Source organism: Schistocerca americana, chromosome 1, assembly GCF_021461395.2.
Source record: "Schistocerca americana isolate TAMUIC-IGC-003095 chromosome 1, iqSchAmer2.1, whole genome shotgun sequence".
Lineage (NCBI taxonomy): Eukaryota > Metazoa > Arthropoda > Insecta > Orthoptera > Acrididae > Schistocerca > Schistocerca americana.
In genome coordinates this window covers 268084817-268109012 of record NC_060119.1, presented here as the reverse complement: position 1 = coordinate 268109012, position 24196 = coordinate 268084817, and the positions used below count along the sequence as shown (strand labels likewise).

Sequence of the window (24196 nt, the reverse complement as noted above, 5' to 3'; positions counted from 1 at the left end):
TCCCACAGAGCTTTCCGACTTTCATTTTTAGGAAATCTAAAATCATACAGGAGAAAAACACGCTATAGTACAAGTACCGATGTAGCACACGTTCATTCACAATGAAGTTGTAAAATCACACTTAAAGGGACAACTTACACATGAAATGTTATTCCCTTCGATTTCTCATCACAATCAGAGCGATTCGTACATCCGAACACCACACAAGTCACCATAATAGCGCAAAATCCTTCCAAAAGCGAGCGACAAGCCTACGCACACAAGCTTACAGCATCAATGTTTTGGTCGGACTGAGATGGCTACCCTCGGCTTCACATAGCTTCGCAGCTGTGACGTCACGCCGTCTCCCTCTATTCTTCCTCCATGCTTCAACCAAACGATAATAGTATCTGTGGAGTGTGGTCGAAGTGTGTATACAATGCTGTAACTAGTGTTTTTCTGAATGTTTTCGACAGGCGTCTAAAGCTAGCAAAATGAGGGATGCTCAACTACCGGACCTACCGATAGATGGCTCTAGCGCGTGCCGCCAAGAGATTATATCATTGAGTGTCCGCCATATCTGAATTTGGCAAAAAAACGAAGTGTCAAAACACGGATGAAAATGTTTTTCCTTCTGCGCCCTCATAAGTATTTTATATTGGATGTTCTAGATACCTACACATCAACATAATGAAGTGTTTCTAATCTAGCGAGAAAAAACAGTGACAGTTCTGCTATGAAATTCCTAAATTCGAGTGTGTTTTGAAAGTTTGACAAGCTGACCTATAAATTGTTTACTATTTTATGAGTGCTTTACTTATTTGCCCGTTTTAAAACACTATTTAAGATTCAATGGAGGTCAACAAATTACCTTACTTGCCGAAGCTTTTAACTACTGGTATAATTCGGAAAATCAAGTGTGGACAACAGTGAAGACGTCTCTTGAAAAAAAGTTGACATCGTGTGCTTAGGGGTATCTTTACTGACAACAGAAATTACAACTGAACTATTAAAGTATTACTTACGTATAAACAGAAAAAATCGTTATTTTTTCTTTATCTGAAGTGATGCATTACCGATCTGCATATATGCTGACACTGTAATTGCAACATGCACTTACGAATTTGGCACTCTCTTTGGTCAGTAATTTAAATGCCATGATTTTATTAACGCCTGTACATGACACGGTGTATTTAAACTGAGTGATATGGTAGAAGCACCAGTTTTTAACAGTGCTACAGTCTTTGATACGAGACAAGAAATACATTTAAATGAGATAAACACAAAGCCCAACGTTAAGGCTCCTCTTAAATGCTTGACTTGTATCATTTGGAAGTTAAGTCTAGTAATAATATTATATTGGACTGATCCATGATGATGTAGGAAGTGAAGGAACTTGTTGAAAATAACCTCGATCACAGCTGTTAATTTTAAGGTTGGGGTGTCTTAAAACTGTAATTTTCCAGTCTGACACCCAAACAATTTTAAAATTGAATTCAAAACATGTCAGTGAGCAAAATTAATTACACTTTGAATTACAACCATAGAATTCTATTTCTGTGAATCTTGGCTCCAGTCTTTGACATGGTGTCAATCACTGGAATGACTGGTTGTCAGTATACGGCCCAAGCAAAAAACAAACCTGAAAGTGAAAGCTGCAGAAGCTGGCCAGACAGGCACCCCAATGGCTGCTACAATCTGTGTGAGACAAGGGTGACATTATATTGCAAATTTAGTGTAAGAAGTTCCATATTGTCTGAATTTGTCATATACTGACAGGACAATCTAGTCCAGTCGATTTTCTTATCTGCAAAAGTACACTAGCCAATACCAGTGGCACGAAGGTAGTGCCACATTACAAACTATCTGGTAATAACAGAAGTATTGGTGGACAATGTACAGTAAATAATATGTAATAACCTGAGAAATTCAAAATTGGTTTGAAGAAATCGGACAGTATTTGGAAAGAGAGTAACATTTTGAAAATAACAAATGACGCAAGTAGAGTTTTCAGTTATGAAGGCTCGCTTAAATTTTTTTTTCCCCCCTCTCTCTTTTCAATTATCAAGGGAAAAAATGTGATAACATAAAAGTGCAAGAAAGTTGTGTACAATGTTGGAAATGATGAAAAAGAAAATTTCACTATGCTTCCTCCTCCATGTGAAGAGTATTCCTGTAATAATAGGTAATAGCATACCAAGAACATAAGAGTGTCACAGTGGAGATTTGTTTTCTGGTACAGACATCTGATACAACTATTCCACAACAAAACGTACTTTCAATAGGTGTGGTACCAGTGCACTCCCATGGGATAACAGAATATTATGTCCTCCAGGAATCACATTGGGTACACCACATACAGCATAAACTGTACAGCAACTACAATGCTTTGTGAGCAAGTAATAACAGTCAGTATCTTTAATTTTAACATAACTCTTGACTCCCATAATTATCTGCTTATACGTGTGCTTGTACTACAGGTTATTGGTAAAGCAAATACTAATTGAATACGTCTTCACACTTTTAATACTTAGCAGAAATTCTGAAAAAAGTAAATTGTTTTATTACTGTATCACCTCTATGGCGAATTAAGAGGTACTGACTGGTTTCTTTGAACATTTAATAGAAGCCTTCTTTTTTACCTGCTATTGATAAAGAGCCATTCCAAGTTCTGTACAGAACAATCTCTCGCATTTTTCATGAGGTTTGTTATTCTGTATACTAATATTTCTTCTTCTAAATGGTAAATAATGCATTCAGGCAGTGCTGGTATTAAAGGTAATTCATGAAATAAATTATATTTAAACCAGAAAATTAAAGGTTCCACATGGCACATGAAAAGTACCTTGATACACGCATGTATGTACAGATTCCAGAATGTCTGTGAATTTTGAGTTACAAACTTTTTTAAATAGAAATATGAAGATCACAATACTTTGGGTCTGCAATAACTCAAACGTAAAATACTTTAGTTTCCTATGGGAAACTTTGTTCTTTACGTGACTTGTGCAACTGCTTTCACTCTTAATGGAAAACTAAATGGTTTATGTTAAAGTTAACTAGCAAAAAGTGTAACGATTGTTACATAATTTCTGTGAAGTAAGATTCCTTAATGTTATTTCCTTCCTTTGTCATCATAACTCGATAATTTCAGTTCCGTATGGGACATATGAACTAACAAAATGATGCTTTTATTACTATGACCAAACAAAATCTTTTTAACATGTAGTACACAGTTCAAATCAGCAAAAAGTGTAACCGTATAATTAAGGTAAATGTTAATGAAAATTAGGCATGTAACATTACTGAAATTTCCTAGATTTCCACGTGTACCTGTAATCACTGTATTCTGCACTTTGTAGTGCTAGAAAGATAATTCTATATGATTATTTGCATTCTCTTCTCCCCCCTCAACACAGGAAAATATAATAGAAAGACATCCTAGCAAAATAAAGACAAAATTCAGAAAATTAGGTTTTGCCTGACTCAGGTCCCCTTATTCTAGAATGGTTATAAAGTAATAAGAATGCTTATGATCAACTGGAACATTGTGTTCATTATAGGAAGTATTAAAACAACTGTTTTCTTAAAGTGAAACATTCAAGTTAACATAGTTATTGAGGGACATATTTTCTCACACTGAAAGCCATCTGTCAAATAAGTCCCAGAACATTTTTTTTTTTCATTAATTTTACACAAATCACCCGTTTTTAATGCAAGTGCATATTTTGTAACACCAAACACCTTAAAATAAGCTTATATAATGAACAATTATAATTTTGTTACGATATCTACACAGGATGTAAAGACTTAATTTTACTTCAATGTGATTCATCTTTTGAAGTTCATCATCACACAACAACAAATCTATGGACAAAATAGTTTTAAAAAATCTGTCAAAATGTCACACCCATCTGCATGGAATGTCCCATTACATAATTTTTCCAATTTGAGCACTATACATGATTAAACAATATGAGTTTATTTAACTTCTGCCTTATACTTGATTTGTTGTTTAAAATTTTCTCAGCAGGCTTTTTTTCCACATGTTTTTAAGCGTATGCAGGAGTATAGGGATGCAATCTTACAAGCAAGCTGAGTCTGATGTAAGTCCTCAATCCTAATTTCATAACGGTAATCATGACCAAGAGCTCCTCTACTTCATTTTCTGCAGCACTTTCATCACTTTCTACTACATGCTTTCTTGCATGAAAATCATAAACAGGTGGCAAACAACACACATTAAAATTTGAGCAATTCCCATTCATTGCAGTGACACTGTTACCCAAGAGCAACTTTCTCATGGCACATTTGAACTGGTATGCATTTGGATTGTTGTTCCAACCACATCTGGACCGAATGCAGGGGAAAAAAAGCTCTATGTGGTCTTGTGACAGTTTATATGATAGCAAATACTTCAAAGGAGATTCAACACGAAGCATACTTGTCAGAGCTATGTGCCTTATTGATTGCATATTGAAAATTATCCCAAAAGCAAAAGTATTTCTTGCATGGAGCAGCAATGGAACACCAATGATTTTTAAGCTTTTGATATAATTTTCAGTGTGTCTGAAAATACTAACGTGTTGAATGGGTGTTGTGTGATGTCCTTAGGTTAGTTAGGTTTAAGTAGTTCTAAGTTCTAGGGGACTGATGATCATAGATGCTAAGTTCCATAGTGCTCAGAGCCATTTGAACCATTTTTTTTTAAAATTTAATTTTTTTTTTTAAATACCAAGCCAATAAGATTTGTTGTCAAGTCTCAGGGGGCTCTTATACCCTTTACCTAATGGATTTCTGGAGTTCAGAATATCAAAAATCCTATCAGTATTATACAAAAATTCTACTGTTGCTTCGCTTCCTTTAATATTTGGATCAACAACCCTCCTCAAAAACCCTATACTATCTGCCACACTAGAACTCAAAGTCTGTGGAGCTAATGAAACATTCATTTTTCTATTTACATAACTTATATGTTGTCCTGATAGTTTGTTGGCAAATGTCATACCTTCTTCTTGTTGTACCTTGTTCAATTGCTCAATGAAATGCCATCTAATAATGCCAGTTGGAGACTCAATAGCAGATACTTCTGCTAGAGCATTTCTGGCAAACTTCATCATATGACATGTCCAACATACAATAAACATTGTAGCTCTTAAAATCACCCTTGGAAAAATTTAAAGTACAGCCAAGTGTACATAAAGTGCTTATATTTACCTTCCAAACCCTAATGCCAGAACTATGCAGCCTCTCTAAAGCAGATTTCATCAGTGTGGCCTGATTATTTGCCTGTACACCGTTGATAAAGAAATATGCAATCGGGCATATAAATTTGCCTTTAATAGAGACAAGCATGAAAACCAGAGCCTCAGATGCCTCTATTACCTCTTTTGACTGAGGCACTTCCCCACCAAACTCTAAAAAACCTGTGTATTGCTTAGTTCCTTGGTCCCAAACTACTTGCTTCCTAAGTGCCACACTGTCTACAATTAGACATGAATCGCTGAACTGGTCCCTTACGATTGGGTTCGAATCAACGTACTTAAAAACATCTTTTAAGAAGCCAGTTTCACAGTCGACACTTGCCACCCATTTGGAAATCAATGATTTATGGGTCAGAGGCATTAATTTTTGCAGGTATTCATATGCTGCTGGTGAATAAAAGTACACAGTCATTGCAAACATTTTCACATTTGTTGTGTATCTATTACCCTTTGACGAGAGAGAGTTGTCCACTAAATTGCACACTAATTCCACTTGTGTTCCTTTCTGATGATTGAAGAAGTTATGTAACTTCTCAGGAAGATGCCCCTTCTCCTTCAATGAACTTATGATGTCATCCATGGAAAACACTTTCTTCTCTCTTCTTCGAAGTTTTTCACGGACACACTTCACATTTCAGTTAACGTTTTAATTCGTGCACAATGTCTGAGAAAAAGTTTTGGTCGCCTTGTCTTCCATTTCTACTTTCGACTGTATACCACATCAATTACTTGAGAACCAACTGCACTCTGAAATAAAGAAATAATTTCCTTATATATGATTGAAATAACTCAAGGCTTGATGAGAAAATATTATAAGAAAACTTTAGGGGTGTGAAAACATCCTTATACAAACGAATTCGACACAATTCGCAGCTTCTGCATTGGATAAATGGGAAATGCTTTCCACGGAAGAATTCTCATTGACAAAATTCTCCACGCAATCAGTAGCTTCTGCAGAGGGCAAATCAAGCACGGATTCCAGGACAGAACGCTAAAAACAAAACTATGGAACTGTATTACAACATTGCTTAGACCTATGTAGCCCATTTGTGTCCGCACGAAATAAATTCACAAAAGTCAAAACCACACACATAGCAAGGAAATTAATTAGCTACCTCAAATGGAGAAGCATCGTTGTCACTCAAAATCCTAACATGTCGTCGTGGCTGTTTATTTGGTGGCATCAAATGTGTCGGAAAGTCAAAAATTGATGGCACTGCTTCGCGTCTGAGACGTTTCTTCCACGTTCCAGGGCTCACTACGTAATCATCTTGCCGGAAAAGGTTTCCGCAAAGAAAACTGCAAGACGTAGGTTTAAAATCTTTCCGCTTCACGGAAGTAATCCACTTCTTTAGTAGCTCTGGGTGCTTTAGAGGAAACCTGTTCAAAAACATCGAATTAGCAAACGCACTAAGTCTGTATTGTTGTCGTATTGTATCGGTAGTCCTATTACCTGTGAAATGGTAAGTCACTTTCCTTACTCCATCGCTTCGTACGCTTGAAAGCGGAACAAGAAATCACCATTTCGATAATCCTTAATTCCTTATACACCGTACAGACCGAAAGAAACTTCTTGCCAAATTCGAATATGGCGGGCAATACAGACGACAGTAATCAGCTGGTAGAGCCATCTATCGGTAGGTCCGGTAGTTGAGCATCCCTCATTTCGCTAGCTTTAGACGCCTGTATGTTTTCGGATTATGTGCATGTAATTACAGTGGAATGAATGGATCCAGAAATACTTGCTCGACTTATACCACAGGGAAAGGAGACGGTACGCCCCGCGTGCAAGAAATGTGGCTACGCAGGACATTTGACGTATCAGTGTAGAAATTTTCTTAAGGTTGATCCAAACAAGGAAATTGTCCTCGACATTAGTAGTACGAGTAGCGACAGTGCTGATGATTACTTGACACCGTTAACGGAATTACGTGAGAAGGAACTAAAGAAAAAGCTGAAGAAAGCCAAGAAAAGTGCTAAGAAGAAAAAGAGGAAGAAAAAGAAAACAAAGAAAAAATCGAAAGAACGTGACAGATCCCGGTCTCGTTCTAGATCAGAGAGTGACACCGATAGTGAATCAGAAAGTGACAGTGATAAGAAACACAAAAGACATAAAAGAAAGAAGCATAAAAAACATAAGAAATCAACGCACCCCTCAGATGACAGTGCAAATGAATCCGACTGATTTACACCATTAGCGTCGTGCAAACTGCCTTTGAGACTTATCGACGCAGTGAAGCATGGTGTTAAATTATTTTTTGTTCAGTTTGGTTGTTGCATGCAACGCTTTCATTTCGAAGAACCAGGTGTGTTTAGTTCACGAATGACAGACGAAAAACCTACACGGTTAGATTACTAATGAATGGTGCAGAACTTGTGTGCAAATTTATTTAGATTTTTTTAAAATTTACCTCGTTCAACAAAGTATGATGTGCCTTTTTTGTATTGATCAGTGTTTTTGAAAACAAACCTGGTTTTGAATGTATCTTGAACGCAAATTACTGGCCTTTTTTAATCATCTCCGTACTTCACCCATTTTCATTTACAAATTGATTCAATGGGAGAGTTTTTTTAAAACGAGCTATTTTGTTGTTTCTAAAACATTTTTGATGCGATGTGGTACATACGTCGCATAGCTGAAGTTTGGCATAAATTCCGTACTGTTTCCTATGATTTATAAATGTGAATTTCACGTAAACGGTACTTTTACTATGTTTAACGGTACTATGGATCCGTTTTTACATTCATTTGTAGTTGCCCATCTAGCTGAGTGAACAGTTGATGCAGAGGGAAGATAAGATCATAGCAACTCCAACAGGACAATTGCAAATGTGTCATTGTGAGCCAACGAGGACCTTATAGATAATTAGTCAGATGTCGCTGTTTTTTTATATTTTTCTTGCATACTGTTTGAAGGAGAATGGCTACTTTTGTATCGTAATAAAGTAGTATAAACTACCATTTGTTACCAATCCAGTGTCATTAACTAGTTAGGGCTGAATACTGAATGAGGTGGCACAGTGGTTAACACACGATACTCGCATCCAGGACAATGACGGTTCAGTTCCCTGTCTGACCATCCAGATTTAGCTTTACTGTGAGTGTTGTAGATGGGTTATGGAAAATGCCAGGATGGTTCTTTTGAAAAAGACACGGCTAACTCCCTAGCACATTCTTGCCTAACTCGAGCGTGTGTTCTTTCTCTAATGAACTCATTGTCACCAGGATGTTAAAACTCTGGAGTTCCATTTTAGTTAGGATTGCATGGACTGTGTCGGTATTATGTATAAAATCTAAGATAATACAACAATAAAATGAACTGTGTTACAACATAAAGTACAATATCAGTCAGTGTTGGTGCTTGTGTCTCAGCAATGAGTTGCAAGTTAAGTACTCATTGTTTGCTACCATTAGGGGAAGAAAGTTCATCCATAGAATGGAAAGAATTCATCCATATACAGGGTGATTCAAAAAGAATACCACAACTTTAAAAATGTGTATTTAATGAAAGAAACATAATATAACCTTCTGTTATACATCATTACAAAGAGTATTTAAAAAGGTTTTTTTTCACTCAAAAACAAGTTCAGAGATGTTCAATATGGCCCCCTCCAGACACACGAGCAATATCAACCCGATACTCCAACTCGTTCCACACTCTCTGTAGCATATCAGGCATAACAGTTTGGATAGCTGCTGTTATTTCTCGTTTCAAATCATCAATGGTGGCTGGGAGAGGTGGCCGAAACACCATATCCTTAACATACCCCCATAAGAAAAAATCGCAGGGGGTAAGATCAGGGGTTCTTGGAGGCCAGTGATGAAGTGCTCTGTCACGGGCTGCCTCGGGTAGTTTGGTTTTCAGCCTAGTCAACAGCGCCTCAAGCGAACAAATGTACAACTAAATGAAACTTTATAGCTCCCTTAATTCGCCGACAGATAGTGCTTAGCTCTGCCTTTTGTTGTTGCAGAGTTTTAAATTCCTAAAGTTGTGGTATTCTTTTTGAATCACCCTGTATTGTAATGTTCTTGTAGGTCTTGTAACATTTTTGCTTTAAACAGCTCCACTGGTGAGGAATGGTAGTGGTCACTGTTAGGATACTATTGTGTGTTTTGTTCAGTTGATATCTTGGACTGTCTAGACTGTTGCGATTGCAGATGTGATGGCGAATTTGCTGTGTATTGCTGTACATATTATAATTCGGCTCCATTTACTACTTTTTTCCAAAAGTTTTTAGGTTCCTCAGAAAATAGAATGAACAAAAAAGCTTGACACACGCAAGTGCAGTGTACTGTTTCCAGGTTAGTATAATGTCAAAGAAAAAGATCCGAAAGCTTAACAGTGCCAATATTACCAAACACTCTAGTGTCACTGATGCTTCATGCAATCTTCTGTGACCTTTTTTTCCCCATCTTCTTTGCATTAAACCACTCCTTGCCTCACTAAACAGAACATCTGCTTATTGTACACCCTGCATATTACTAATGATCAATGTTGTCATCTGTGAATTGTAGGATGTGTCCATTTGATCGTAAATCTTCAACAAAAATGAGAGAGAATAGTCCCAGTATGGATTCTTGGAGTACACAATGTTGCAAATTCTTTCTGCGTGAGTCTGTTCAATGAACTGACACCAGTTTGACATTTGTTAGATATCAGATATGATCTAAGGGTTGCTGGGGCACCTCCCCCAGTTCCGTAGGATTTTAATTGGGAAGCAGAACCTTATGTGGGGTGCGAACAAGGGCCTCACTAAGGTCATAAACTACCAGTGCTGTCTCATCAAAAGCTTGATTTACATTTGTAATTAGATCCAGAACTGCTGCCATAAAAGAATTGCCCTCCTAAAAACCATTTTTGCATCACAAGAGAGGTTATTAATGAAAACTTGTTGGGTTTCAAGCCGCGTCAAGTGGTTTACTGCCCACGAGCTTTCCTCTACCGAAAGCTCGTGGGCACTAAACCACCTGACGCGGCTTGAAACCCGAGAATGTTTTATTAACAGATATCACCGCGAAAGCATGCATTCGTACATAAGAGAGGTTATTGTCTTCAAAATCACCTAAATCAGTACTAAGATTATGGAAATAGGCCTGTAGTATGAGAGTCCACTGGGTCTCCGTTTTTTGAAAGTGGAGCTGTGCATAATAGCTCTAGTAACTTAGGTATGGGGATTTGCCAGTAGAGAAGTACTCATTATTTATTCAGTTAGTGATTGATCAATTATCCTTAAATATCAGGGCTCATTGAATATTGTGCCCTCTTTTTTTTTCTTTCTTTTTTTTTTTTACATTATCATTTGCAATTTTGCTTGCTGCACTGGTTTTTAGGATTCATGGAAATTGCAGGACATTTTCCTAAGTTGGGAACTCCACCTACATTTTTTTCAATTACCCTGATAAAATCGTGATTAAATTAACATGTATTTGATAAAGAGATGTTTTTTTTCTGTATCCGTTGACGAGGTCCCATGCTGAGTCAATATATATGGCAAATAGTGTATACAAGGGGCGTATAAGCAGCCTACGGTAATCATACCACTTGACAAAGGCCAAGGAATAATTGGCTGAAAGCTCAAGTAGTTTTAATTACTTGTTGTGGTTTGAAGCCTGAGATCTTTTATATTCAGGTCCTATGCTGCCTTGCAGGGATTGTGAGTGCTTTCAATAAAGCAGTGCCATGCTTTGTTTTTTCCACTTCCTCTCTGCGGGTCCTTCTGTCTGTAGGTAACTGAAATATAGTGCACTCTTTAAAGTCAAAATTTGCATTTAACCCAGTATTCAGTATCCAAACAGTGCATGTCATGCTTGCCAGTCTAGGGAAGTACCATGACTTTTTCTTGAATTTTTTAGGATATTTATTTTTTAAAATTTTGTTTCAGTGGCAACATCTCACCAGATCTTTTTAAGGCTCTGAAGCAAGCAACTGAAATGGTATATGCGATGTTTTCAAATATGTATTACCATTCAGTAACAGAAATGCAGTTTCGAAAGCATCTGATTTTTTCTGTTTGATAACTCTGCTACAGAACATACAGTTTAGGTGTTGGTTACTTACACTCTATAGCTCCTGATAACTACTCTGTAGTCTGTTGATATTGGTTCATCTACACTTATTGTGTAGTCTCAACTACTTAAATTTGTTAGAACAGCGTCAAGGCAGGCGTCACCCCAAGTTGGTAAACAATTTGCCACAGTCCATAACTGCTTATTAGGCTCCTGAAGGCTGCTCTGGGAAAAGGAGGTGGGGCTTATCTCGGCAGCCAATGTACTATGAGCTGATTGTAAGCTTCCATTCCCAGCACGCTCTTCACAGAGGCCAAGTAAAAATGTGAGATCAGTACTTCTTTTGATCCCAAAACACAGTTGCCATGACATTACTGGTAGACCATGTTTTTATTTTCATGACTTGGGTGAAGAAGAATGATGCCACTCACTTGATTGTTTAGATCTCTGGTGTAAAGTGGAATGCCTAGATTTTGCTCCCCTTGAGAATCAAGCTCAAAAATTTAGCCTTTCATCTGCATAGTGGTGAAGCATCAACTCATTGTAGTTTGTGAGCTTCCATCAGCATTTGTGGTAACCATCTACGTAGCACAAATCTTGTGATACTGCAGTTTTCTGTTAAAATGCTGTGAATGATGTTTCAGGAAATCTCAGGAAGAAAAGTGCAGAAATCATTCGGAGTGATTTGATGATCAACATTCATGACCGTCTTGGAAATAGTCTCCTACTCCTTTATTTGTTATGAATTTTTGTACAACCGGCTGTAAACTCTCTACATCACTTGTGAACGCTTTGCACCTCCGTTAATGACTGTCCGTGCACTTCCATCGTTTAGTGATGAAGTTCAGTTAGTTCAATGCCTTTTGTGTTTAAAAACCTAGTAACTGCACCGGCTTAGGACTTGGCGTACGTGCAGTCAAAATGACTACAGTACCACCAATTTGATCTGAAATCAACCTGTTAAATATGGTGTGAACATAAGTATTAGGCCATGCTACGTATCCGTCTCTTACAACAACCTTTAGTTGGAATTCACATTTGTTGGCTTCGCCAACTCAACATAACCTGCTACAGATTAGACTGTCGCCACAGGCAAATGGATTAATTTGAGCTGAATGTCAGTTTTTACATACTCATTTTAGGGACTCATCTTGGTTGTAGATTCCAGTGGGAGCTCCATTCTGAAACCCTGCTCCCCTTGGAGACTGAGCGATTAGTGAGGTGTGCATGCTTTCTTGGGGAGGCACCAATGACAAAAGTGTGGCCAACAGTGACACAGTTTCTCTTCATTTCCAATGCTTGGAGACCTTCCTTTTGGGATTACCTCATGTGTAACACATCTGGCCTCACTTATGTAACCAGTTGCATTGAATCAAACTTGTTTGTGAGACACTGTACATTTGAGTTGGCGGGTCAATGGAGGCGTCCGATCCCACCCATCAGCTTTGGCCTGTTGATGTAAGGGTGTTGTGTTGTGTGACATCATGACAGTGCGGAGTTTAGTTTATGAGTGTGTTGTGTTTGTAGATGTCATCTTGTTGTGGTTGGTGGTGTCCTCTGGTGCTGTGTGTATGGTCCGCGTGTTATGTGGTGTATTAGGTTCATTCGGGTGTCAGTGTTTGAAGTGTGCGTTTATCGGTCGTGACTGTTATAGAAGAACAGAAATTAGTTTCAGTGAGTTAAGAATTAAGTTTCCATTGTCTTTATGTTATTGCGGTGTCATTTGATGTTATTGGTTTGCCGTTTGTTGCACAGTAAGTCGTTTAATTCAATTTGTGGCTTCTTTTGTTAGATATGGATATGACTTGTAAATTTAATAGTGCACTTCTGCGGGCTGAAATGGGAGATGACATGTTGTCCACCATTAAGTTTCTGCAACTTTTTGGGCTTGTGACGGAGATAGTGAAATGTGGCGTATGCACGCAGAATATTCGAGTTCGGGGTTAGTCTGTAGCGCCGGAAGTTTTTTATGGTAAGTAGTCGTTATTTGTGTCTATTGTTCGCGTCATATGATGTTCGGTGGGGTTTTTGTGTGTTGTTGGGTCGTTGATGGTTTGGTATCGGCACTTGTGGTTCATTTATATATCTTAAGGGAAGTACTCAATTTCAATTTCTTTGGTATAGTCAGTTGTATTTGAGCTGTATAGGTCAAGGGAAGTGTTCGATTCCAATGTGTTCTCGTAGCTATGTGTTTTGGTATTGTGAGCTGCTGTTGACCTATATACATCAAGGGAAGTGTCTGATTCCAATTATTGTTGTTTTAGGTGTTGGTTTTGTGGTATCAATAGTTGCGGTCTGATCATAATTTTTGCAGTAGTGGGTTTTTATTTTGTGGTATCGACAATTACGGTTGAGTTATGTAGGTGAAGGGAAGTGACCGATTCCTGTTGATATTGTAAGTGTAGCGGAATTTGGGAATTTTGTGGTGGTTTTATGTCGTCGTTTTGTGTGGTTTGGGATTGTCGTGTGTGTCTGTATGTGTTTATATTTAATTTGTCCCCACCCAAAAACCCATAATTTCCTGTGCTGGTCCTGTTAGTTTGATTATATTTTTGGAGAGAGGTGTGTTGGTTTTATATGTATTTTCGTGTTTATTTAATGACGTCATAGGCACCATATTGGTGACTTCATGGGTCAAAGCGGGCAGGTGGAATCGGACCCTTCTGTAATCCTGAGTTGGCCATAACTGAGACTGAACTCATAACAAGGGCCCTAGAGTAGACGAAATTCCGTGAGAGTTATTGAGATGCGTAGGGGTGTCAGCCGTGACAAAACTATTCCCTGGTATGAAAGACTTGTGAGACAGACAAAATACCCTCAGATTCAGGAAGAAAAATATTTCCAATAACAAAGACCGTAAGTGCTGACAGATGTGAATATTACCGCACTATCAGTCATACTGACATGAATGAGTTTCAAATAAATGGAAAAACTGTTAGAAGCAACTCTTGGGGAAGATCATTGTGCATTATGAAGGGATGTTGAAACATGAGGCAATATTGTCTCTACAATATACCTTAAGAAACAGAATTTAAAAAATGGCGAAGTTTATAGTGTAAGGTATGGAGAAAGCTTTTGACAATGTTGCCTGAAGCAAACTCTCTGAGTTTTCTACAAGTTGTACAAATACCAGACTGTGGTTAATGGTAATCTAATGCTGCTGACAGTTTCAAACATGGCTGTTACTCAACAACCGTATACTAGTTCATGCAGCCAACTGGTTACACATAACCAGGGTTTTGACGGCTATTAGGGTGTCTTAATTAGATTAAAATTTTGATAAATCTTATAAAATAATATGTAGAAAATTAGGTATGACCAAAAAAAAAAAAACACATTAACAAAGATGACAATTTTCATGACGTACAAAGGTTACTTATGTAAAATTACATTGCTAAAAAGCAGTGATCAGAGTTTAGAACAGCTGTGCTCAAGTCAAGAGTGAAATAAAACATTCTAGCCTTTGCCCACGTGTGCCCAACTGGGAACATCATCAGACTGATTGGCCTAGTGGTTTACATTCCTGCCATGAAAACAATATGAGTTGCACTGCCTGTCAGGCATGGACAGTGACATGTGCCCACTTGAAACATTATAACAGAAATAATTGAATAAAATAACAATGTACCTACCAGTTAAGTGCAACTGGTTGTCTGTATAATCCTCTGTTGATAATGCTGTTGAATAATTAATTCAGGTGATGGTGAAGGAATTAAATTAAAACGTAAGATACTAAAAGTAATAGATGAGTTTTGCTCTAACACAGAAAACTGTCTAATGACAGAAGTAGAAAGGATATGAAATACACACTGTAGCAAGAAAATCATTTCTGAAAAAGAAATTTGTCAAATTTATGTGTTACGAAGTTTTTCCTGAAGGTATGTGTATGAAGTGAAATTTGGGTGATAAAAAGTACAGACATGAAGAGAATAGAAGCCTTTGAAATGTGGTCTACAGAACAACTGATGATGTTATACAGGATCAAACTGTGAAAAAAAGAAATTTTTGGCACAGACTGCAGTCTGTTGACTGAAGACAACAACAGCAATAATAACCACAACATGGTTATATTTTTTTCCAGTAGTATCTATTGCTTTTCTGATGGGATGTTCTTTTAAATGAACGCTTATAGCACAAGGATTTTCTTGAATAAACAACATTGTAAAACAACACACTTGAGCCATATATTGTTGACCATTATTTTATCTTTTAGGGAGAAATCAATTCCAATTTTGAAGCTGTTATTCAGTTCATTTCCAGCTTTTTGTATGCAACATTTTTGGGACATAGGAAGCTCTTTTGTAAAAAATGAATTACTTTTTCAGTTTTGGGGTAGCATTTTCATTTTCTATGGTGGAACTAGGCTCTTTTCTCAGTTTACAGCATTCCTTTCTCATCACGAGTTCCTGTTGTTAGTGTAAGTTGGTTTTTTGTGCTGTTTGCATAGTACAATTCTGAGGATACTTTTCAGCAGCTGTTTCATATCACCATGTTTTATGACTGTATTACCTTTTGCTGTGCTCAAAAAGGTTCAGATGGCTCTAAGCACTGTGGGACTTAACATCTGAGGTCACACACATCCATGCACGAGGCAGGATTCGAACCTGTGACTGTAGCAGTAGCATGGTTCCGGACTGAAGTGTCTAGAACCGCTCGGCCTCAGCGACTGGCTTTTGCTGTGCCTGTAGTTGTTTTGACAAGTTCATCACTTTGTTTTACTGCAGCCAAGTATACTCTGTTTCCCTGTTTGTTGCTTATTTTCTGACAGTTTCTAATTATGCTTTCTGGAGAGTTTTGTTATATAAGCTAATAACGTTAACGTTGGGTTTCTGTTTCAATATTGGATTTTGTTGTTCTAATGCATTGGTCGTTTGCACTTGGAATGGGCATCATAGTGGTGATGTTTGGAACTTCACCATTTTACTAAGAGAAACTAATAGTGAAAGATGGAAGTACTCTCTCCAAAGTGCCTGCATACACTGTGTTTCAGTAGGAATTTATAAACATTGTGTACTGTTTACTAGCTAAGCTGAGATTACACTGACCCATATAAGTTCTGATATTAACCAATTCATCGTTTCATTTGATCTGGCATTCAAGATAAAAGGTTAGCAAATGTTTCCTTTGTATTTCACATTTTTCAAACTGACTGTAATAAGGAATGTAAATGGAATCATCAGATAGCTTAATACAAGATGAGAACTAGATTGAGAATGTTATTTGAAAAGTACACAGTAAATTTGTTTTTATTTTTTAATATCATACACTGGCAAATCATAATAAACCATGCACTCTGTATAATATATTAATTTAATTGTGTTGGTGAATGGTCAGGACTAGATTCCAGTAGCAGACAATGACTTGAAATACACAATTGTATTGCACTTTGGTTTAAGAATCTCTGCATCAAAAACTACTGGCATTTATTTTTCAGTGAGCATTCTTTTTACATCAATATGCAACCATTTGGTTCAGTTGGACACCTAATCTCAAGTATTTGCTGTGCATTTCTAAAAGACAGTCAGTTTGCAGGTGCAAAGCATAATTGATTTTTCCCTTGTCGTCCTACAAAGTACACTGGTTGCATGATAAAACCATGTAAATTATGGCTGCTGTACTTAATAAGGAATTGGCAGAATATGATATGTTAGCTACACACCTTTCCTCTACGTTTTAGTTTCATAGTTCTCTGTCAAGAGAAACTGAAATATTTTGGCAATATGTATTTGATGCACCTTTACTCATGAAGCTCTCACCACCACTCACAATCAAGCGGCATCTGCGTGCTTGCGGTGGGTTACTCCTCTGTCAGTGCAACCATTGCCCTTTCCAGCCTATGACAAATCGGCTGAAGATTGGGACTCATACAAGACAAGGTTACACCAACATTTCCAGGTTTTTCGTGTGGGCAATGCAAACCTGTGTAGGGCTTTCTTTTTTTCCTGGCTTTCACGACTCGTGTATCAGTTGTGGTGCCAAGTTGCCCCTTTGCAAGAACTGACCAGCTTATCATTTGATGAAATGTGCAAGCTCCTGTTTAACATATTACTGTGACAGAATGCATGTCGTTACAACTTGTGTAGAATTTTGCTATTGTCATAAATGTCCAAACCAGTCTTACAAAGCCTGGGCTGCAGATTTGTATGGTTTGAGCCATCGGCGTAAATTTGTCACTAGTACCCATCACGTATCCTAGGCCAATCACATGGTGTGTGATGTTATTAGTCTGGCACTGGATAGGGAAGTCCATGAAAAAACACTTCAGTGTGACATTCCCATGCATACAGATGTGCTCAATATACCACAATACTTTGAAGTGTCATGGGCCGGAGGCAATCAGATTGCTGCATGGGGGAGGTATCAGAAGTTGCTCAGTCAACCTGTTAGGCACGCTGCAAGTGTTTAGTACAACAGGGAAACTGTTGCAGCAGTACAACCTTTGACTCTGCGTTGCGTGGGGCCATGTCGGTTACAGCCACAGCAGCAACAGCCCATGTCACAACAGTGGCCGCATGTCCTCCTTTTGTCTTGCCCGTAGTGCTCCATCCATAATGCACATACTGCGTACCCAATGCGTTGGGCCATTTGCAGCAAGTGTCTAAAGTAAGGACACTTCGCATTAGTGCGTAACCCCTCTTCAAACGTGCCAGACACAGTAGTACCAACGGACATAAACAGTATGTCTGCAGTGACTGTCTCCCCCAAACAAATTGTTTATTGACGTGTGTGTGTTTAATAAACTGCTAAAAATGCAAATGGACACAGGAGATGCAGTGACTTTAGTTGATGCACAAACGTATGTGGACTTGTGCTCCTCACCCCTCACATAGGTTTCATAGAAGTTCGTAAGCTACAATAAACAGCAGATTCCAATTGTGGGTCAGTTCTCCATTCCTATATCTTATAAATCTATTGTTCACCCCCTCATCTTCCTTGTTGTGGATCATTCCCATACTGCTGACCTAACATTTTTGGTTTCTCCATTGCCATTGCGATAAATTTAGTATCAGATCAAGTACTCTTATCAGCAACTGGAGTCCCTCTGCTCTGAGTTTTCATTGCTGTTTGCCCCTGGGCTGGGTTGTGCAATCAGTTTCCATGCCCTCATTACCGTGAAAGAGTCCCCTGCCCTTTCTTTTGGGTGCACCAGGTACCTGTTGCGCTGCATGACTTGGTCAAAGCCAAAGTAAGACCATTTGATGTCACTTGGAGTCATTTGACCTACTTCTTCCAGGAAATGGGCTGCACCACTGGTCTTCGTTAACAAGCTGACAAGTAAGCTTCACCTCTGGGGCGACTATAGTGTCATGATTAATGCACAGTCCATGATAGACACTTACCCTTTGCCCTGCCCTGATAAGTTCCTCACAAAATTATCAGGTAGCCACTACTTTTCCAAGATTGATTTGTTGGAAGCATACCTCCAGCGCCTCTTGGGTGAGGCCACTAGGTGCCTTCTCATTGTCAATACACCTATTGGCATATACCGATATCAGCACTTGCCTTTTGATGTCGCTAGTGTGCCTGCAATTTATCAGTGTTTTCTAGATCAGTTGATAGCTTCTGTGCTTGGCTGCATCAATTACCTTGACAATATCATTGTTGTCAGTTCTTCCACCAAAGACCATCTTAACAATCTTCAATCGTTGTTTTCTGTTTTGCAGATTTTGAGTCTCAAGTGCAATCTTGCCGAGTCTCAGTTTTTTAGCCGTCAATGGAGTACCTAGGTTTTGAGATTTCTCGCACAGGGGCCAGTTATGTTGACACAATTGCGACTATGCTACAGCTGACCTCTGTTAATGAGCTGCAAGTGTTTCCACTTAAAGTTGTGTACTACCATTGGTTTTTACCAGACTCATGCACTGTTGCTCAGCCCCTGTGATGCACTTTTGTGTAAAATGTGCCTATTTCTGGTCTCCAGCTTGTGACCGAGTGTTTGCCTTACATCTAAGCTTCAATCTGCCTCGTGTCTGGCAACTTTTCAGCCAGGGCAGCATCTCGTGTTGGCTACAGAGCCTTTCAGCATGGTCTTGGTGCACAAATACAAGGACAGGTCTGGACGACCCATTGCTTACACTTTTCAGACTTTAACTCCCGCTCTGCAGCAGTATTCTCAGACTGAAAAGGCGGCTCTAGTAATTGTGTTTGCCCTCAAGAAATTTCACATCATCTTGTTCAGTTTCGGGTTCCCGTTAATCACAGATAACAAGCTGTTGGTTGCTCTTTTTAACCCTTTGGCTTCCATGCCAGACAAGGCTGCGCATCATTTTCAGTGGTGAGCTCTCTTCCTTTCCCGTTATAAAGATCAGATCCATTATCCACCTATGGTGCAACATGCCAACACCAAAGCCTTATGTCACCTTCCGATCGGGCTGGACCTGGTGTTCAATCAGGATGAGTTGCTTTGTTTCTCTTTAGATACTGAGAACCAGAATGCGATTGATAGTTTCCCCATCACTAGTGCCACAATAGCATTGGCCATCATTGCAGATCCTGTACTCAGTCAGGTCCTCTCTTTCGTGCAGCACGGGGGGCCAGAAAAACCCCTGGGCTGTGCCACAGATTCCTTGTGTAATTATTTCTTCCTTGAGCACTGCTTTTCTGTGTTTGAGGGGTTCCTTTATTAGCTATAGAGGACGCTGCTCCTTGGGTTGTGATTCGCTTCCTTATGCTGTGGCTTTGCATGTCGGTCATTGGGGGACCTCTCACACCAAAGCTTTGACCCACCTGCACGTGTATTGGCCAGGCAGAGATGGGGACATTATGCAGCTTATCACGGCTTTACTCACTGGCCGACCCCACAGCACCCGTGGGAGCGTCTACATGTCGATTTTGCTGGCCCCTTCCTAAATCAGTATTGGCTAATTATAGTGGATGCCTATGCCAAGTTTCCCTCATGGCATGTTGTCCATCCACATCTGCAGCAGCCAATATTTCGGCTTTGTCTAAGATTTTTGCAATTGAAGGACTTCTGTATACCGTGGTTACCAATAATGGACACCAGTTTGTTTCATAAGAATTTGCATCTTTTGTCAGGCTAATGGTGTTGCCATCTCACAGCTCCCCTGTTTCTTCCTCAACCTAATGATGAAGCTGAATGCATGGTTTGGACATTTAAAACATGGATGCGGTCATATGTATCTGGTATATTCCATGAAGCTGCTTTAGAGAGTTTTTTGAGCTTGTACCATTTTACTCTGGTGGTGTACAAGAGCCAGAGATCTATACTACATGGACACCACCCATAGACCCTCCTTTACTTGCTGCATTCAACACCGCATCTGCTGGCGCTGCCAGCTTCGCGATGGTTCTGGCCAGGTGTGCCTATCTGGGCTCGTGATTTTGGCTGCAGCCTGCACTGAATTTCTGCCATCATTGAGTGTCGCCGGGGCTGATGCCTGAGAGTCACCCACACTCTTGACTGGCAGGCATTCCGTGACTTTGATCAGCTGTGGCCGTGCATGGCGGGGTCTGTTCTGGAGGGCCCATCACCTCAACTAACCTCACTGCCGCCAATGCCTGTTCCTGTGTCCCAGACAGTGCGGTTCACGCCGCAGTGGGGGAGCTGCCTGGTTTTCTGCCTCTGCCCCCATTCGTTGTCTGCCATTTCCCGGCAGCACCTGACGCCGTGGCCTCCTCTGTCATGTCTGACACTCCCACTGGTGCCTCTGGCGCCGACTGCTGACTTCGATGAGGATGTCGCTATGGAGATGCCATCCCTGGTCCTGCTGTGTGGCCTCTCATGAGAGGGGGGGCGGGCAGAGTGCCAAACTGCCCACCCCATCACTTCTGCCCCTACTCGCCAGTGCCTGCGTGCCACATGCTGCAGCAGCAGCAGCCATCATTGGCTGATGAAACGGACTTCAGCACCATCGTTGGTGTATTCCGTGACTAGTAATCTGTGCCTTATGAGATCAGTACTTTTTCGGTACTGTGCATTTTTCAGTACCATGCATTTTTCTGTGTCTAGTGTTTTTATGTGTGTATGTGATCTTCCCACCCCTACAAGGGAGGAGCGATATACCTTCACTCATGAAACGTACAATTTCAGAGATCACATGTACATGCATTTCACAGGCCCACTTATCGAGGCCACCTGGGCCAGCTCCTGGCATGCTCTGGTGAGCCGCCATAGAAACAGCATTGTTTAAGCGATATCAAACAGTTCCTCAGCCTATTCTGTATTACTGTTATCCATTCAATGTGTTCAGTGCTACACACAACCAGTACTTCATCGTATGTTATGCTGGCTCTATAAAGTACTACGTTCCATAAATCATGCTTGTTCTTGCTATAACAGTATTCACCAACCATTGTATCAGAAGTACATTAATTTGTAGCAGCTGTTGTTGGATATCTCTATGTTCAGTGTTGTATTTTATGAAAACTGTTGTATATACAATATATACTGATAATTACTGGCCAGTCTCACTGCTTACTACATCTGCTACGGTAGCAGTGAAGATATGTACGCACCTACCTCAAATTGGATTCCAAAGGTGTTTTTCATAAATCTTTACAGTTCGCAAATTAACAAAATATTGTCAAACTAATGTTTTCGGTGACATATCAAAAACATTCATTTGTGCAGTTAACAACATTTTCTTAGATAAGATCAAATATCACGGTATCTGAAAGTCAGAGCTGCAAAATAAATATAACAAATTAAAACAGCTACTAGCAGAACAAATTCTGCAGTTTGTCCAAAGTCACTGATATTACAGAAAACATATTAAGTAGCTAAAGAAGCTGCAGTACCTAAGAGAATGAATTTCTCCTACTGAAAGAGGCAAATGAAACGGCAGACAAAATATCAGTATATGAGTTTGTGTATCAGAACATTATATAGAAATCACTGAAATCGAACAGGATTATGTTAATGGGATGAGCTAGTATTGTACTACTAAAGAGCCAAAGAAACTGGTACACCTGCCTAATATCATGTAGGGCCCCCGCGAGCACGCAGATGTGTTGCAACACGATGTGTCATGGACGCTATCTTTCTGAAGTAGTGCGGGGGAACTGACACCATGAATCCCACAGGGCTGTCCATAAATCCATGAGAGTACAAGGAGGTTGAGATCTCTTCTGAACAGCACATTGTAAGGCATCCCAGATATGTTCATAATTTTCTTGTCTGGGGAGTTTGGTGGTCAGTGGAAGTGTTTAAACTCAGAAGAGTGTTCCTGGAGCCACTCTGTAGCAATTCTGGACGTATGGGGTGCTGCATTGTAATGCTGGAATTGCCTGAGTCTGTTGGAATGCACAATGGACATGAATGGATGTTAGTGATCAGAGAGGATACTTTCGTACGTGTCGCCTGTCAGAGTCGTAACTACACATATCAGGGGTCCCATATCACTCCAACTGCACAAGTCCCACACCATTACAGAGCCTCCACCAGCCTGAACAGTCCCCTGCTGACATGCAGGGTCCGTGGATTCATGAGGTTGTCTCCACACTCGTACATGTCCATCTGCTCGATACAATTTGAAACGAGACTCGTCCGACCAGGCTACATGTTTCCAGTCATCAACAGCCCAATGTCAATGTTGACAGGCCCAGGCAAGACATAAAGCTTTGTGTCGTGCAGTCATCAAGGGTGCAGGAGTGGACTTTTGGCTCCAAAAGACCATGTCTATGATGTTTCGGTGAATGGTTCGCATGCTGAAACTTGTTGATGGCCCAGCATTGAAATCGGCAGCAATTCACAGAAGGGTTACATTTCTGTCACATTGAACAGTTCTCTTCAGTTGTAGTTGATCCCATTCTTGTAGGATCTTTTTCCGGCCGCAGCGATGTCGGAGATTACCCGAACTCACTTAAATCTTGATAACCTGCCATTGTCACAGCAGCAACCAGTGTGACAAGCGCCCCAGACACTTGTTGTCTTATTTAGGCATTGCTGACCGCGGCGCCGTATTCTGTCGTTTTACGTATCTCTTTATTTGAACATGCATGCCTATACCAGTTTCTTTGGCCTTCAATGTATAAACACGTATTGTACAGCTCACATAATGTTATGGCACTTGTGGGAAATGAGAACATGCAGCAAATGCAATATTACATCACCAACAGTTTTGATTATTTTTGTGGTTTCAAATAGTGAAGAGGAGAAACATTTGATGAAAATGATTTAGAGTCCTTGATAAGTCTATAGATTATGAAAATAAACTATTTGATGAGGATTCTGATTACAGTTCTTCTGAAAATTGTAGTAATTCTAGTCTTTTTTGAAGATGAGTTGCTAATATACTTATTGCATTATTTTCACAGATTGTGTTTTTATGAAGGATTCTCCTTCAGGTACATCAGGAAAAGTTTGTAAGCATAAGATAAAGTGTGTTCTGAATTTAACGTTGGACTGTGTATCTCTCCATGTTTCTGTTTGTCTTGCACTGTACTTCACTATGAGTGCAAAAAAATTTGCTTTGATCTTGTGTTTTGTGTGTTCCTTTAGATGTAAATCAGCAGCAAAAGAAACATAAAACAGAAAGATGACATGTTTGAATACCAGAACTTCTTTTCAATTTTTTTCCTGTGATGATTAAGGTTAAACCAAAGTTTCATCTGCATATTCAAGATTTAATGCTAGCAATACCAAAATATGTGTATTTAAAGTAGAAAGTCTAGTAATAAATCAAAAAATGTTTTGAAATTCCAACTACATGCTTGTACAAACAATTATAACTTTAAAAACAGCTTTTTGTCTGCTGTGCCACAGTAGATGATTGGGAAACACACAAGCTTGTAGTACTGACAGTGTACAGGCCACCAGTAAGAAATATCTGAAGCTTTAAGAGGACATGCCCCTGAATCGGCTGCATTTTTAGCATTATCTTCACCCTCATAGTGCAACTGATCTATAAATGAGACATAGTTCAAAATTCTTACACACAATTATGGTCATTAGTCAAAGCATTTCCCAGAAAATCATTGAGATAATT

General features: G+C 39.4%; 1 protein-coding gene across 1 annotated transcript; it reads left to right on the top strand.

The window, feature by feature from the left end:
- The first annotated feature begins 362 nt into the window (after positions 1 to 362).
- On the top strand, positions 363 to 7728 carry LOC124621933 (protein SREK1IP1-like). Its single transcript, XM_047147444.1, has 2 exons — positions 363 to 444; positions 6933 to 7728. The coding sequence occupies exon 2, from the start codon at positions 6970 to 6972 to the stop codon at positions 7426 to 7428; it is 459 nt and encodes a 152-aa protein (XP_047003400.1). The 5' UTR covers positions 363 to 444; positions 6933 to 6969; the 3' UTR covers positions 7429 to 7728.
- Positions 7729 to 24196: the final 16468 nt, after the last annotated feature.